Source organism: Pseudophryne corroboree, chromosome 7 (assembly GCF_028390025.1).
Source record: "Pseudophryne corroboree isolate aPseCor3 chromosome 7, aPseCor3.hap2, whole genome shotgun sequence".
NCBI lineage: Eukaryota > Metazoa > Chordata > Amphibia > Anura > Myobatrachidae > Pseudophryne > Pseudophryne corroboree.
In genome coordinates, this window is record NC_086450.1 from 120662454 (window position 1) to 120680399 (window position 17946).

Here is a 17946-nt window from a genome sequence, read left to right on the forward strand (position 1 = left end):
CCTTATACACATAGGGGGTCATTCCGACCCGATCGCTCACTGCAGTTTGTCGCAGCGATCGGGTCGGAACTGCGCCGGCGCATGGCAGTCGTTGTTGCCTAGCGATCGCCTCCTGAGACAGAGGCGCTTGCTGGGCGGGAGGGGCGTTTAGGGGGCGCAGTCCGGCCAACGCTGCGCTGGCCGTGAGTTACTACAGAAATACAAAAGCATCGCCGCTTTTGTATTTGTGCAGGAAGGGGGGGCACACACTGACATTCAGGGCGGACTAGCCCTGTCCTGGGCGTCCGCCCGCATGTCAGGGAAGATCATCGTCGCTGTGCTAAATTTAGCACAGCGACGATCGACTCGGAATGACCCCCATAGCCTGAAGGTGATTTTACACAATATTTCTCTGACGTCCTAGTGGATGCTGGGACTCCGTCAGGACCATGGGGAATAGCGGCTCCGCTGGAGACAGGGCACAAAATTTAAAAGTTTGACCACTTGGTGGTGTGTACTGGCTCCTCCCCCTATGACCCTCCTCCAAGCCTCAGTTAGGTTTTTGTGCCCGTCCGAGCAGGGTGCAATCTAGGTGGCTCTCCTAAAGAGCTGCTTAGAAAAAGTTTGTTAGGTTTTTTATTTTCAGTGAGTCCTGCTGGCAACAGGCTCACTGCAACGAGGGACTTAGGGGAGAAGAAGTGAACTCACCTGCGTGCAGGATGGATTTGCTTCTTAGGCTACTGGACACTAGCTCCAGAGGGACGATCACAGGTACAGCCTGGATGGGTCACCGGAGCCGCGCCGCCGACCCCCTTGCAAATAGAGAAGAGGTCCAGAAACCGGCGGCAGAAGACGTCTCAGTCTTCATGAGGTAGCGCACAGCACTGCAGCTGTGCGCCATTGCTCTCCGCACACTTCACACCAGCGGTCACTGAGGGTGCAGGGCGCTGGGGGGGGCGCCCTGGGCAGCAATGTAATATACCTATTCTGGCAAAAATATATCACATATAGTCCCTGGGGCTATATGGATGTATTTAACCCCTGCCAGGTTCCAAAAAAACCGGGAGAAGAAGCCCGCCGAAAAGGGGGCGGGGCCTATTCTCCTCAGCACACAGCGCCATTTTCCTGCCCAGCTCCGCTGCGAGGAAGGCTCCCAGGACTCTCCCCTGCACTGCACTACAGAAACAGGGTAAAAACAGAGAGGGGGGGCACTTATTGGCGATATTTATAATATTTGAGCTGCTATAAAGGGAACACACTTATTAAGGTTGTCCCTATATATATTTATAGCGCTTGGGTGTGTGCTGGCAAACTCTCCCTCTGTCTCCCCAAAGGGCTAGTGGGGTCCTGTCTTCTATCAGAGCATTCCCTGTGTGTCTGCTGTGTGTCGGTACGTGTGTGTCGACATGTATGAGGACGATGTTGGCGTGGAGGCGGAGCAATTGCCTGTAATGGTGATGTCACCCCCTAGGGAGTCGACACCAGAATGGATGGCTTTGTTTATGGAATTACGGGATAGTGTCAGCACGCTACAAAAGTCGGTTGACGACATGAGACAGCCGGCAAACCAGTTAGTACCTGTCCAGGCGTCTCAGACACCGTCAGGGGCTGTAAAACGCCCTTTACCTCAGTCGGTCGACACAGACCCAGACACTGACACTGAATCCAGTGTCGACGGTGAAGAAACAAACGTATTTTCCAGTAGGGCCACACGTTATATGATCACGGCAATGAAGGAGGCTTTGCATATCTCTGATACTGCAAGTACCACAAAAAGGGGTATTATGTGGGGTGTGAAAAAACTACCGATAGTTTTTCCTGAATCAGAGGAACTGAATGAAGTGTGTGATGAAGCGTGGGTTACCCCAGATAGAAAACTGCTAATTTCAAAGAAGTTATTGGCATTATACCCTTTCCCGCCAGAGGTTAGGGCGCGCTGGGAAACACCTCCTAGGGTGGATAAGGCGCTCACACGCTTATCAAAGCAAGTGGCGTTACCGTCTCCTGATACGGCCGCCCTCAAGGATCCAGCTGATAGGAGGCTGGAGAATACATTAAAAAGTATATACACACATACGGGTGTTATACTGAGACCAGCAATCGCCTCAGCCTGGATGTGCAGTGCTGGCGTGGCTTGGTCGGAGTCACTGTCTGAAAATATTGATACCCTGGATAGGGACAGTATTTTACTGACTATAGAGCAGTTAAAGGATGCATTTCTTTATATGCGAGATGCACAGAGAGATATTTGCACTCTGGCATCAAGAGTAAGTGCGATGTCCATATCTGCCAGAAGAAGTTTATGGACGCGCCAGTGGTCAGGTGATGCGGATTCCAAACGACATATGGAAGTATTGCCGTTTAAGGGGGAGGAATTATTTGGGGTCGGTCTATCGGATCTGGTGGCCACGGCAACGGCCGGAAAATCCACCTTTTTACCCCAGGTCACCTCCCAGCAGAAAAAGCCGCAGGCTTTTCAGCCGCAGTCCTCTCGTTCCTATAAGAACAAACGAGCAAAAGGACATTCCTATTTGCCCCGAGGCAAAGGAAAGGGTAAGAGACTGCAACAAGCAGCTCCTTCCCAGGAGCAGAAGCCCTCCCCGGCTTCTACAAAGGCGTCAGCATGACGCTGGGACCTTACAAGCAGACTCAGGGGCGGTGGGGGGTCGCCTCAAACATTTCAGCGCACAGTGGGCTCACTCGCAGGTGGACCCCTGGATCCTGCAGGTAGTATCTCAGGGTTACAGGTTGGAATTCGAGAAGTCCCCTCCTCGCCGTTTCCTAAAGTCTGCTTTGCCAACGTCTCCCTCCGACAGGGCGACGGTATTGGAGGCCATTCACAAGCTGTATTCTCAGCAGGTGATAGTCAAGGTACCCCTCCTACACCAAGGGTACCTCAGGTTAGTGGTCCAAAACTGTCATTATCAGTTTCAGACGCTGCCGTTTGGATTGTCCACGGCACCCCGGGTCTTTACCAAGGTAATGGCCGAAATGATGATCCTTCTTCGAAGAGAAGGCGTCTTAATTATCCCTTACTTGGACGATCTCCTGATAAGGGCAAGATCCAGAGAACAGCTGGAGGTCGGAGTAGCACTAACCCAAGTAGTGCTCCAACAACACGGGTGGATTCTGAATTTTCCAAAATCCCAACTGATCCCGACGACACGTCTGTTGTTCCTAGGGATGATTCTGGACACTGTTCAGAAAAAGGTATTTCTTCCGGAGGAGAAAGCCAGGGAGTTATCCGATCTAGTCAGGAACCTCCTAAAACCAGGAAAAGTATCTGTGCATCAATGCACAAGAGTCCTGGGAAAAATGGTAGCTTCTTACGAAGCGATTCCATTCGGCAGATTCCATGCACGAACTTTTCAGTGGGATCTGCTGGACAAATGGTCCGGATCGCATCTGCAGATGCATCAGCGGATAAAATTGTCCACAAGGACAAGAGTGTCTCTGCTATGGTGGTTGCAGAGTGCTCATCTGTTAGAGGGCCGCAGATTCGGCATACAGAACTGGGTCCTAGTGACCACGGATGCCAGCCTGAGAGGCTGGGGAGCGGTCACACAGGGAAGAAACTTCCAGGGCGTGTGGTCAAGCCTGGAGACGTCTCTTCACATAAATATACTGGAGCTAAGAGCAATCTACAATGCTCTAAGCCTGGCAAAACCTCTGCTTCAGGGTCAGCCGGTGTTGATTCAGTCGGACAACATCACGGCAGTCGCCCACGTAAACAGACAGGGCGGCACAAGAAGCAGGAGGGCAATGGCAGAAGCTGCAAGGATTCTCCGCTGGGCAGAAAATCATGTGTTAGCACTGTCAGCTGTGTTCATCCCGGGAGTGGACAACTGGGAAGCAGACTTCCTCAGCAGGCACGATCTGCACCCGGGAGAGTGGGGACTTCATCCAGAAGTCTTCCACATGATTGTGGTCCATTGGGAAAGACCAATGGTGGACATGATGGCGTCCCGCCTCAACAAAAAACTGGACAGGTATTGCGCCAGGTCAAGAGACCCTCAGGCAATAGCTGTAGACGCTCTGGTAACACCATGGGTGTACCAGTCAGTGTATGTGTTTCCTCCTCTGCCTCTCATACCAAAAGTACTGAGAATTATACGGCAAAGGGGAGTAAGAACGATACTCGTGGCTCCGGATTGGCCAAGAAGAACTTGGTACCCGGAACTTCAGGAGATGCTCACGGAAGATCCGTGGCCTCTACCTCTTAGACGGGACCTGCTTCAGCAGGGACCGTGTCTATTCCAAGACTTACCGCGGCTGCCTTTGACGGCATGGCGGTTGAACGCCGAATCCTAAGGGAAAAAGGCATTCCGGAAGAGGTCATCCCTACCCTGGTAAAAGCCAGGAAGGAGGTGACTGCACAACATTATCACCGCATTTGGAGAAAATATGTTGCGTGGTGTGAGGCCAGGAAGGCCCCGACGGAGGAATTTCAACTGGGTCGATTCCTACATTTCCTGCAAACAGGATTGTCTATGGGCCTCAAATTAGGGTCCATTAAGGTTCAAATTTCGGCCCTGTCGATTTTCTTCCAGAAAGAATTGGCTTCAGTTCCTGAAGTCCATACTTTTGTAAAAGGAGTACTACATATACAGCCCCCGGTTGTGCCCCCAGTGGCACCGTGGGATCTTAATGTAGTTTTGGATTTTCTCAAATCCCATTGGTTTGAGCCACTCAAATCGGTGGATTTGAAATATCTTACATGGAAAGTAACCATGCTACTGGCCCTGGCTTCAGCCAGGAGAGTGTCAGAATTGGCAGCTTTATCGTATAAAAGCCCATATCTGATTTTCCATTCGGACAGGGCAGAACTGCGGACGCGTCCTCACTTTCTGCCTAAGGTGGTTTCAGCGTTTCACCTGAACCAGCCTATTGTGGTGCCTGCGGCTACTAGCGATTTGGAGGATTCCAAGTTGCTGGACGTTGTCAGAGCATTGAAAATATATATTTCAAGGACGGCTGGAGTCAGAAAATCTGACTCGCTGTTTATACTGTATGCACCCAACAAGCTGGGTGCTCCTGCTTCTAAGCAGACGATTGCTCGTTGGATTTGTAGCACAATTCAACTTGCACATTCTGTGGCAGGCCTGCCACAGCCTAAATCTGTCAAGGCCCATTCCACAAGGAAGGTGGGCTCATCTTGGGCGGCTGCCCGAGGGGTCTCGGCATTACAACTCTGCCGAGCAGCTACGTGGTCAGGGGAGAACACGTTTGTAAAATTCTACAAATTTGATACCCTGGCTAAGGAGGACCTGGAGTTCTCTCATTCGGTGCTGCAGAGTCATCCGCACTCTCCCGCCCGTTTGGGAGCTTTGGTATAATCCCCATGGTCCTGACGGAGTCCCAGCATCCACTAGGACGTCAGAGAAAATAAGATTTTACTTACCGATAAATCTATTTCTCGTAGTCCGTAGTGGATGCTGGGCGCCCATCCCAAGTGCGGATTGTCTGCAATACTTGTACATAGTTATTGTTACAAAAAAATCGGGTTGTTATTGTTGTGAGCCGTCTGTTCAGAGGCTTCTACGTTTGTTATACTGTTAACTGGGTTCAGATCACAAGTTGTACGGTGTGATTGGTGTGGCTGGTATGAGTCTTACCCGGGATTCAAAATCCTTCCTTATTGTGTACGCTCGTCCGGGCACAGTATCCTAACTGAGGCTTGGAGGAGGGTCATAGGGGGAGGAGCCAGTACATACCACCTAGTGGTCAAACTTTTACATTTTGTGCCTTGTCTCCTGCGGAGCCGCTATTCCCCGTGGTCCTGACGGAGTCCCAGCATCCACTACGGACTACGAGAAATAGATTTATCGGTAAGTAAAATCTTATTTTTTCCTAATCTTGTGCATGAGTCATTGAACTATTAGAAAGCAATGGTATCACTCTCAGTTGTGCTTTTGGAATTTTAGATCTCTCTCTCTCTCTCTCTTTCTCTGAGCCTAATTCATACCTGATTGCAGCAGCAAATTTGTTCTCTAATGGTCAAAACCATGACCCTCATTCCGAGTTGTTCGCTCGCTAGCAGATTTTAGCAGCATTGCACACGCTAGGCCGCCGCCCTCTGGGAGTGTATCTTAGCATAGCAGAATTGCGAACGAAAGATTAGCAGAATTGCAAATAGAAAATTCTTAGCAGTTTCTGAGTAACTCGAGACTTACTCCTACACTGCGATCAGCTCAGCCCGTTTCGTTCCTGGTTTGACGTCACAAACACGCCCTGCGTTCGGCCAGCCACTCCCCCGTTTCTCCAGACACTCCCGCGTTTTATCCTGGCATGCCTGCGTTTTTCCGCACACTCCCAGAAAACGGTCAGTTTCCGCCCAGAAACACCCACTTCCTGTCAGTCACACTCCGATCACTTCAATGATGAAAATTCTTCGTTCGGACGTGAGTAAATCTACTAAGTTTTGTGCTAAAATACTTAGCGCATGCGCACTGCGTACCATGCACATTTTTGCCTTAATCGCTCCGTTGCGAAAATCGGCAACTCGGAATGACCCCCCATGTGCACTGCAGAGAGGGCAGATGTAAGGTGCAGAGAGAGTTAGATTTGGATGGGGTGTGTTCAATCTGAAATTTAAATTGTCGTGTAAAAAGAAAGGAGCCAGTATTTACCCTGCACAGAAACAATATAAGCCACCCAAATCTAAAGGTCCGTACACATTAGACAATGTCGCTCTATGAGCAACGTCGTCTAATGTTTCCCCTCCCGAGCTGGCCGGTCGGTGGCCGACTGTACACGCTGAGCGATATGACCGCTCATATCGCTCAGTGACATCACGCCTCCGTCAGCCGTGCATGCAGGTCCTGGTTGACAGTCCAGATCCTGCATGCATGCACTGCCGACAGCGACGATCGTTGCGGGGCCGCGCATCGGTCGTCGCTGGCGGCATACAAACTTGCTGATAAAATGAGTGCCGTCGCTCAGGGAGGGGGAAAATGAGCGACGCAGCTCATTTTATCGGCAAGTGTGTATGGGCCTTGGCTCTCTCTTCACATGTTATATCTACCCCCCCTGCAGTGCACACAGTTTTGCCCATTAGCTAACAAGTTTGCTGCTGCGATCAGGTCTCAATTAGGCCCTATATATATATATCTATAAAATATTCTTGACAAAAGCGCATTTAAGCGCAGAAACGTTGCTAACAGCAAAGTTGCTTTGTAATTATTTTCAGAGTGCCGGTGTTTGGGGAATATAATATTATGCCCTCATACATCTCTTGCCTCAATACGCCATGCAGCGGGAGTTGCCTTGCACACATATATATATATATATATATATATATATATATATATATATATATATATATATATATCATACATACCAAACGCCGGTACTGCATGCAGGCTCAATCTAGCGGGTCGCTCACTTCAGCGCTGTGTCAAGTGAGCGGCCCCCGTTGTCGTCCCCCCTCGCTCAGCACATCGCGCTGTGCTGAGCGGGGGGGAGAGATGTGTGCTGAGCGGTCTGTGTTAAGGTCGCTCAGCACACAGCTCCCCCGTCAGTACTGGCCTTAAGAACCACTGTTCTACTTTAAAAAAAGACTGACCTTATGCTCTTATGCTTTTTTGTTCTATTTTCCATATTCTACAGCATGAAGCTGCAAAAATATTACAAGATGCTCTTAATGAATTTACGGGGACTCCAGAAGAACTGCGTTTAATGATTGCTAATGCTGAACTTGCCCTTGCTCATGGGGATGTAGAGCAAGCATTATCAATGCTTAGAAATGTCTCCCCAGAGCAGCCATACTTCGTTCACGCCAAGGAGAAAATGGCTGACATTTATCTCCAGCACAGAAAAGATAAGATGCTCTATGTCAGCTGCTACAGGTGAAATATATAGTATGGAAGTGTTGTTTTACAAATCTAATATGCCTCATCTTTGTATGAAGTTTTCTGATTAAATTGTGTTGCTTTCTACAATATTTGTAATCTCTTACCTTTACAGTGTAAGATATTTTACCTACTGTAGTTGGAGTTGGGAATCCAAGATTTTTCTGTTATTTGCTCCCCAAGTCCCAATCATTATAAAGGTTGTGGGCACTATTTGTTTAATATCAGTATTAATTGGATGCTGTATTACTTAGGGCAGCTCAATCCTAGTCAAGGTCTCCATTTCTTTTCTCTTTTTTTGCCCAGCGTTGTTCTTTGCTAAACCCCTTTATGGGTTTATCAAATTCTGCCTTATCCTCAACTATCTGTCTCTGGTGCTGTACGTTTGATTACTAAAAGTCGGTAACAAGGGGCCTAAGTCAGACCTGATCGCAAGCAGCAAATTTGTTAGCTAATGGGCAAAACAATGTGCACTGTAGGGGAGGCAGATATAACATGTGCAGAGAGTTAGATTTGGGTGGGGTGTGTTCAAACTGAAATCTTAATTGCAGTGTAAAAATAAAGCAGCCAGTGTTTACCCTGCACAGAAACAAAATAACCCACCCAAATCTAACTCTATCTGCACATGTCATATCTGCCCCACCTGCAGTGCACATGGGGGGTCATTCCGAGTTGATCGCTCGCCAGCAGTTTTTAGCAGCCGTGCAAACGCATAGTCGCCGCCCACGGGGGAGTGTATTTTCACTTTGCAGGAGTACGAACGCCTGTGCCGCAGAGTGCCTGCAAACACATTTTGTGCAAAACAAGACCAGTCCTGTAGTTACTTATCCTGTGTGATGATTGCTGCGACGAGTGACACGGTAATGACGTCAGATACCCGCCCAGCAAACTCCCGGCCACGCCTGCAGTTTCCAAACACTCCTAGAAAACGGTCAGTTGACACCCATAAACGCCCTCTTTCTGTCAGTCTCCTTGCGTTCGGCTGTGCGATTGGAATCGTCGCTAGAACCAGTGCAAAACCACAATGGACTTCATACCCGTACGATGCGCGTGCGCATTGCGGTGCATACGCATGTGCAGATTAGACATTTTTTTCACTGATCGCTACGCAGCGAACAACGGCAGCTAGCGATCAACTCGGAATGACCCCCATGGTTTTGTCCATTAGCTAACAAATTTGCTGCTGCATTCAGTTCTGAATTAGACCCAATAAGTTACTTGTGTGTGAATTGCATTCTACCTGTACAGCTTTCAACTCCTGTGTTTTCAAATCCTCCCCTGCCCCCCGTCACTCTCTGCCTTTGGCTTTGCCACCCTCTTTACAGCCAAAATTTAATCCATCTTCCTGGACATAACTTACCACCAGACCTCGTCATCCCATCCTTTTGTTTCCAGCCAGACTCTGTCTTCCTCATCCTTTTTTACCAACTCTGACCAGCTTCTCTCCAGTATTTGGAGACTAAGTCATAGCCCTAAGCTGGTCCTTGCTCCTTCCACCTCCCTTCTTGACCCTCTCAGCTCCTGCCTCCTCGGCTCTTCTTTCCCATTGCCTGTTCCCATTTTGCCTGTCTCTTCAATCTTTCTCTCTCATCAGGCACTGCCCCCTCTGCATTCTAGCATGCCCTTGTCTCCTCCTTTCTTAAAAAGTCTCCCCTGATCCCGTCTAATTATTGCATCATATCTCTACTCCCCTTGAGATAATTGAATTGTTACCTTACCACCTTTCTTTCCTCCCACTCCCAGCTTGGCCCATTTCAGTCAGGCTTTTGTCTTCTCCACTCCACATAAACTTCTATCACAATGACCTTCTTGCTGCCAAATCCAAGGGCCACTACTCATTCTCCTTCACCTCTCTGCTGCTTTTGACACCATGGACCACCCTCTCCTCCTGCAAATTATTTACCCCCTCAGTCTGCTTGATACTGACCTCTCCTGTCTGTCCCTCTATTTTTGTATTTGATCTTTCTCTGTCTCCTCTCATGATTCCATTTCTCCCTGTCTTCCACTACCAATATGTGTCCACCAGGGTTCTGTTTTTGGTTCCTTACCATTTGCCCTTTATACGTTCTCTTTAGATGAGCTCATCAGCTATTTTGCCTCCAATATAATCTCTATGCTGATGAGACTCAAATCTACATCTTATTCCCTGACCTCTCCCCCTCGCTCATCATTCATATCTGCCACTATCTCACTGCTATTGCCTCCTTTGGTGTTCCAGCACTTTCTTAAACTAAACATGTCCAAGACATTTGGTATCTTTCACAGTCCTTCCATTTCCACCTCCAAACTATCTTCAGGTTCAGACCCTTTGCCATCATGGAAGCAACTAAAAATCTCATCCACTCACTGGTCTAGACTGGACTACTGTAATTTCCTCTTATCTGTCCTCCCTGTCTCACCTCTCTCTACTTCAGTCCATCTTCAGTGCTGCTGCACGTTTCATCTTCCTCTCCAAACATACTGATACCCCTTTCACACTGCACAAATAACCTGGTATCGACCCGGCATATTGCCGGGTCGGCGTGCAGTGTGAAAGCGCCATAGTCGATATACCGGGTCGTCTGACCCGATAATTCAACCCGGGAATAAAGCTGTGTTATTCCCGGGTTGAATACCGGGTCAGTGGCAGCGTAAATGCAACCCCGAGACCCATTAACTACAACAGGGAGAGGCGGCGCGGAGATGATCTCATTTAATAGCCCTGCCTCCACCCCCCGCCGCTGTGGCAACCCGCCCGGCATATTGCTAGCTCGGGGAAGCCAGCAGTAGCGTCCAGTGCCGGATTCCACCCTTTTCCAATTCCCGGGTTCCGGCATTGGCGGTGTGAAAGGGGTATGACTGTGCCTCTCCTCTCCTACACTGGCTCCTGTTCCCCTGCAGAACCCTGACATTCGCATACAAAGCCCTCATCCAATCCTCTCCCTTTCCCACATCTAAGATTTTGCCTGTGCTGCTCTACATGACTGAAATGCTCTCCCTATCAGTCACTTCACATCTCTACCAGTGAACAAGCCCAACAAGAGGTGAAATGGTCCGTTTGGTCAGTGTGGGTTTAGGGCATTGTGCAGCCCATACCCACTGAGGGGGAACCCGGGTCCAGTAAGCGCCCACTTGGGCTCTAAATTTTCATTCTTGTGCTTACTTTATAGTGTTATTTTCACTGCAGGAAGCTGCTATATTGTAAATAATTTGTGAACAGGCTAATATTTAATTCTACCGCAGGCCAGCATTTCTGCTCAAACTGAGCAGATCCATTTATACTGTATCCTATCTGAACCTTGAAAAGGGACTATTTATGTGTAACAAACCGTTTTTGTAATCTGGTTTTATTGCATAGGATGATTGCATTAAGGCACTTTTACTATCACTGCTTCCCTGACAGGTGGAGCAATTTTTTGTTTAAATGCAGTTGGTTACTGTATATCTGCATAGCATTTGGTACTCTTATGTAATTTTTTCAAATAACCATAATTACATTGTTTGTTACTATTATCAAGTACATGTAACAACCGTATCTAATTGCAAACAGGATAAGAACCTTCAGGCCATACCTTTGCTTGGTCTCAAGATACAACAGCAAAATGGACTAAATTGTCAATTCATTTCTGCAGACTCTTCTGAACGTTTACTAATCTTTATATTCCATACTTATGCTCAAGCTTTTTACTTATCTATAAATGTGCTCTCTCATCCAGATCAAGGTCTATGGGAACTAGAGACATAAGTATCATTGTCTCTCCTGGACAGCAGAAGCACATTTTCTTGCTTCATGGTACCAGTACTCTCTCATTCAGCAGATTACTGCCATACTCCATAGGATACGCCCAATCTCGTCTGATCTTGGAAGCAGATCAATGGTAGGCCTGGTTAGTAGTTGGTTGGGAGACCGCCAATGAATACCAGGTGCAGTAAACATACAAGCTGAACAGCAGAAGGAAGTTATCCTTTTATTTTCTCGCACATCCTTTAGTTCTTTCTTACTCTTATACACATAACAATCTATTCCTGTGGTCTGGCCAAAATTGAGTCAACACCCAGGCCTGTTAATTAAGGATACAGTATTTAATTAGCTGGAATAAAACAATATCAGACACTTGTGATTTCTGCCTCTTTCTTATGCCTTAATTATCAGCTTGAGCAAATGCATTATGGTAACACCACTGCCTGACATTAGAGCAGAGGGTGTTTAAACCTATATAGGCTACAAATTATCAAATTTTGTGTATTTCTTTGCAATTTCCTGTTCAAATATAGACAGTAAATATGATACGCAGTCTAGAGGACCTTTGAATAGGGCACCCCTGTGGGGATTATTAACCAGTCTGGAGATATACTTATGATAGACAGGTTTCCACCCATTATATTCAGTTATTGATTATATTTTCACAGAGGCTTCAAGCAGTCTACTTTCTTATGCACTACAACAAGTTTAATTTATGTTTGCATTTTCATAACTAATCAGAGTTATTTTATTGTCCCTTAGTCACACCAATTATATTGATTTGATTAAAAGTTAAGTTTGATCGTCTACTCAATTTCAAGATAAGAGTGCCCCAGCACAGCGTCTTTCTTTTTTTTCTCTTTTTACAAATGTACTTCACATCTCTACAAAGATACAAATGGGCTTTCAAGACCTACTTTTTATCAATGCCTTCTAGCTCACTGCTCCTTGCTCACTGTCCCCCTCTGTGTCACCCCTGTCAGTCTGATTATGGGGGTCATTCTGAGTTGATCGCACGCTAGCTATTTCTTGCAATGCGAGTAGATAGTCGCCACCTATAGGGGAGTGTATATTTGCTTTGCAAGTGTGCGATCGCATGTGCAGCCGAGCGGTACAAAAAAGTTTTATGTGCAGTTTCTGAGTAGCTCAGAACTTACTCAGCCGCTGCGATTACTTCAGCCTGGTCTTGCCCAGAATTGACGTCAGACACCCGCCCTGCAAATGCTTGGACACGCCTGCGTTTTTCCAACCACTCCCAGAAAACGGTCAGTTGACACCCAAAAACGCCCTCTTCCTGTTAATCTCCTTGTGATCGGCTGTGCGAATGGATTTTTCGTAAAATCCATCGCTCAGCAACAATCGGCTTTGCACCTGTACAACGTGCCTGCGCATTGTGGTGCATACGCATGCGCAGTTCGGACCTGATCGCAGCGAAAAAACCTAGCGTGCGTTCAGGTCAGAATTACCCCCCTATCTCCTATAGATTGTAAGCACTGGCGCTACTTATTTGGGTGTTATGCAGCAATGTTTATATAAACCTGGTGGTTCATGTTCTGTTTTGTACAGTATGTCTTTCTTTTATTATTATTATTATTATTCTCCTTTATTTATATGGCGCCACAAGGGTTCCGCAGCGCCCGATTACAGAGTACAAATGCACATAAAAAAAAAATAGGAAAACAGTGACTTACAGTTGAATACAATATAGGACAAGTACAGGGCAACTAAGCATAACTACACCAGTAAACAGAGATAAGTTCCAGGTGGTCAAAAAACTGGGATCTGGGCAGTTGAGGATTATTAAAGTAAGAAAAAAGTATAAGCACATGAGGGAAGAGGGCCCTACTCGTGAGAGCTTACATTCTAAGGGGAGGGGTAGACAGACAGGGATGACACAGATGGGGTACATAGAGAGCGTGGAACAGAGGGTTATGTTGAGATTTGGCTGGGTTTGGCTTTCTTTCTTCTTCATACTGTTGCGGACCCATTATGGCACCATATAAAGGATAGTAATATTCTCTATGTAATTATGTATCTCTTGCAGGCTGTAGTTATGTGTAAGCTGTAAACTTGTCTGTAACTGTCTAGTACTTACATACATTTGTTGTATGCTTTATCCCTTTTGTGTGGCGCTACAAAAGCCTTGTAGAGCTATATGAATAAAATAGGACAGTAATAATAAAAACAACCATTTAATCAGCGTTAAACAATATTCAGTCTCCTTTTCTGGCAGCAGATGACTTAATGTTTATATCTATATTTCAGGGATCTATTGGAGAAAGTGCCTGGTTCTCATACATATCTCCTACTTGGGGATGCTTACATGAATATTCAAGAGGTAAGGTGTAGGATAGCAGGGCAGAGCAATGTGCACTGTAACTATGGCTGAATCTCTGCTTATTTCAAAAGCGATTTGTGAGCATTAAAAAAACCCTGCTAAACAGATAATTGAAGAAAATTATTTAACCCATAATCCAATGAGATGTTGACTGTATCTACTAGATTCTTTTCTATTGGTTACTGCACCTTTCTATAACACTTACTACATACCCCGCAGGGGCAAACGCAGGATTTCTTGAGGGGAGGTTTCCAAATGTTTGGTTTTAGAGCGATTGTCACCAGCCAATGAAGAATGCCTAATTAGCATGTAACAAGCTATAGGGGTATATGCAATTGCGGTCGAATTCCCGAAATTGTCGAATTTCGGGTCATTTTCGACCAAAAAAAAAATTCGCCTATGCAATTCAGTGCGACCAAAAAACGGACTTTCAAAATTCGACTTTTTGAAATTCGAATTTTTGCAAATTCGACTTTTCTGCAATGATACAAGTGCTGCAATTCGACCAAAGCATATTCAATTCAAGTTTGGAAATTCGACAGCAGTGCTTTTAGACAGCAAATTCGTCATTTTCAATCCGCCACACTTTGGAGGGTAAAAACAAATAAAAAAAATTTAAACATGTTTTTTTTTGTGGTTTTTTTGGGGGGGAATAGCAGATCTATTTATATTAGAAGGGATTAGGTACTTTTTTTTTTTTTTTTTTTGGAGGCACAAATATTATTTATATATTTTTTAAAATATTTTTTTATTTTTTTTTATTTTTTTTATTGCTGGAACGGTAAAATCCTAAAAAAAAATGGCGTGGGGTCCCCCCTACAAAGCATAACCAGCCTCGGGCTCTTCGAGCTGGTCCTGGTTCTAAAAATGCGGGGGGAAAATTGACAGGGGATCCCCCGTATTTTTAAAACCAGCACCGGGCTCTGCGCCTGGTGCTGGTGCCAAAAATACGGGGGACAAAAAGCGTAGGGGTCCCCCGTATTTTTAACACCAGCATCGGGCTCCACTAGCTGGACAGATAATGCCACAGCCGGGGGTCACTTTTATGCCGTGCCCTGCGGCCGTGGCATTAAATATCCAACTAGTCACCCCTGGCCGGGGTACCCTGGGGGAGTGGGGACCTCTTCAATCAAGGGGTCCCCCCCCCCAGCCACCCAAGGGCCAGGGGTGAAGCCCGAGGCTGTCCCCCCCCCATCCAATGGGCTGCGGATGGGGGGGCTGATAGCCTTTTGTGATCATGAAAAGAATATTGTTTTTTCCAGCAGTACTACAAGTCCCAGCAAGCCTCCCCCGCAAGCTGGTACTTGGAGAACCACAAGTACCAGCATGCGGGAGAAAAGCGGGCCCGCTGGTACCTGTAGTACTACTGGAAAAAAAATACCCAAATAAAAACAGGACACACACACCGTGAAAGTAAAACTTTATTTCATACGTCGACACACACATACTTACCTATGTTCACACGCCGACATCGGTCCTCTTCTCCATGTAGAATCCAGGGGTACCTGAAAATAAAAGATCAATATACTCACCTCAGCCATGGTCCAGAGATAAATCCACGTACTTGTAGAAAAAAACAAAACGCAAATACCCGCTCCATGCCGGACTGAAAGGGGTCCCATGCTGACACATGAGACCCCTATCCCCGAATGCAGAGAGACCTGTCAGTGACAGCTGTCACAGAAAGGTCTCTATAGCCAATCAGGAAGCGCAACTTCGTTGCGCTCACCTGATTGGCTCTGCGCGTCTGAGCAGACAGCGCATCGCACAGCCCAGTCCATTATATTCAATGGTGGGAACTTAGCGGCTAGCGGTGAGGTCACCCGCCGGTCAGCGGCTGACCGCGGGTTAACCCCACCGCTACCCGCAAAGTTCCCACCATTGAAAGTAATGGAGCGGCTTTGCGATGCGCTGTCTGACAGCTCAGACAGCGCACAGCCAATCAGGTGAGCGCCACGGAAGTAGCGCTTCCTGATTGGCTGAAGGGACTTCAGTGACATGAGTCACGTGATGTCCCGGGATTTGGGAGAAAGGGGTCTGATGTGAAAGCATGGGACCCCTTTCTTAGTCCGGTATGGATCGGTGTTCGTTTTTTTGTTTTGCCAAGTACGTGGATTATCTCTGGACCTGGATGTACCTCTGGACGCTGGAAGGTGAGTATAATTTTTTCACAGGTACCCTCGGATCGTCGGAGACCGTGGCAGTCGGCGTGTCAACATAGGTAAGTATGTGTGTGTCGGTAGTGTGTAATAAAGTTTTACTATCAAGGTGTCTGTGTACTGTTTTTATTTGGGTATTTTTTTTCCAGTAGTACTACAGGTACCAGCGGCCCGTTTTTCTCCCGCATGCTGGTACTTGTGGTTCTCCAAGTACCAGCTTGCGGGGGAGGCTTGCTGGGACTTGTAGTACTACTGGAAAAAACAATATCTTTTTATTATCACAAAAGGCTATCAGCCCCCCCATCCGCAGCCCATTGGATGGGGGGGGACAGCCTCGGGCTTCACCCCTGGCCCTTGGGTGGCTGGGGGGGGGGACCCCTTGATTGTAGGGGTCCCCACTCCCCCAGGGTACCCCGGCCAGGGGTGACTAGTTGGATATTTAATGCCACGGCCGCAGGGCACGGCATAAAAGTGACCCCCGGCTGTGGCATTATCTGTCCAGCTAGTGGAGCCCGATGCTGGTATTAAAAATACGGGGGACCCCTACTCTTTTTGTCCCCCGTATTTTTGGCACCAGCACCAGGCGCAGAGCCCGGTGCTGGTTTTAAAAATACGGGGGATCCCTGCCCAATTTTTCCCCTGCATTTTTAGAACCAGGACCAGCTTGAAGAGCCCGAGGCTGGTTATGCTTTGGAGGGGGGACCCCACGCCATTTTTTTTTCCGGGTTTTTCCCGTTTTTTCCCGTTTTTTAAAATCGCGGCAAAATCCGCCAAATCGGCCGATTTTTGCCCGCGATTCTGGCGAATCCGTTTTTCATTGAATATGGTGAATTCCGGAAGCCACCTTCCGGAATTCACCTGTCGAATTAAGTCGAATTAAAAAACGGCGAAAAATTGCCGCGATTCGCCGTGAATTGCATATACCCCATAGTCTGCCCCAAACAAATTTTATGTAATACAGCACATCAGACATATGCAGGCCTAATGATCACTTGTGAGCCAAAGACCAGATTCTCTGGTGTGATGATTTAGTGCTCACACACACGACATGGTAGGAAAAGCAGATGGAGCCACGTCAATCGTGGCTCCATCTGTCCACGTCAATCGTGGCTCCATCTGTATACTGCAACTGAGCATGTGCAGCATATTTCTTGGCAATTGGACGGGGGGGGCTGCGTTTGCAGTAGTACTGCACATGGAAAGTTTCCGTACCTCCTTATTTGTCTCGCTGTTGTTTCTGGTGTTAAAGATTCAAGTGGCTGCATCTTTGTTCAATTTCTGTTTTCGTTAACAAATCATTATGCTGTTTTACCATGCTCTGGTGCGCATTTTGTGGCAGTGCTTCCTCCCATATGGTTTATTCATAACTTTAAACATTATATAAAATGTTATATGTTTATTATTTTATTCCAACTAAACTTAATTTCTCTTACGTCCTAGAGGATGCTGGGGTCCACATTAGTACCATTGGGTATACACGGGTCCACTAGGAGCCACTGGCACTTTAAGAGTTTGAGAGTGTGGGCTGGCTCCTCCATCTATGCCCCTCCTACCAGACTCAGTTTAGAAAATGTGCCCGGAGGAGCCAGTCACAGCTAAGGGAGCTCCTAGAGCTTCTTTACTTTTATTCTTTTTCTAAGCGTAAATTAGACACAGGGAAGCTGCTGGCAACAGCCTCCCTGCTTCGTGGGACTTAGAAAGGGGAGGAGTAGTGTCCGCCCTGAGGGGTTTTGAGCCACTATCTCCGCTGACAGGACATAAGGTCCTGAGGGTGATGATCGTTAGCCTCCCCAGGCGACCGCTCACTCCCGCAGCATGCCGCCACCCCCTAACAGAGCCAGAAGATTCCGGTGGCGAAGATTCCATGTACACCTCGGTGAATATTTCCTATGGTGGAGT

The 17946-nt window shown here is 47.2% G+C and overlaps 1 protein-coding gene and 1 pseudogene across 2 annotated transcripts in view; both read left to right on the forward strand.

The window, feature by feature from the left end:
• The window catches only part of TTC21B (tetratricopeptide repeat domain 21B), a 418459-nt gene that overhangs the window by 171693 nt on the left and 228820 nt on the right, over positions 1-17946 (forward strand). For both annotated transcript variants that reach the window (XM_063933597.1, XM_063933598.1), the window contains exons 15-16: positions 7588-7826; positions 13816-13888. In XM_063933597.1, the coding sequence (XP_063789667.1) occupies positions 7588-7826; positions 13816-13888 (312 nt within the window). The remainder of the gene's footprint in view (positions 1-7587; positions 7827-13815; positions 13889-17946) is intronic.
• Positions 11626-11744, forward strand: LOC134946192 (5S ribosomal RNA; annotated as a pseudogene).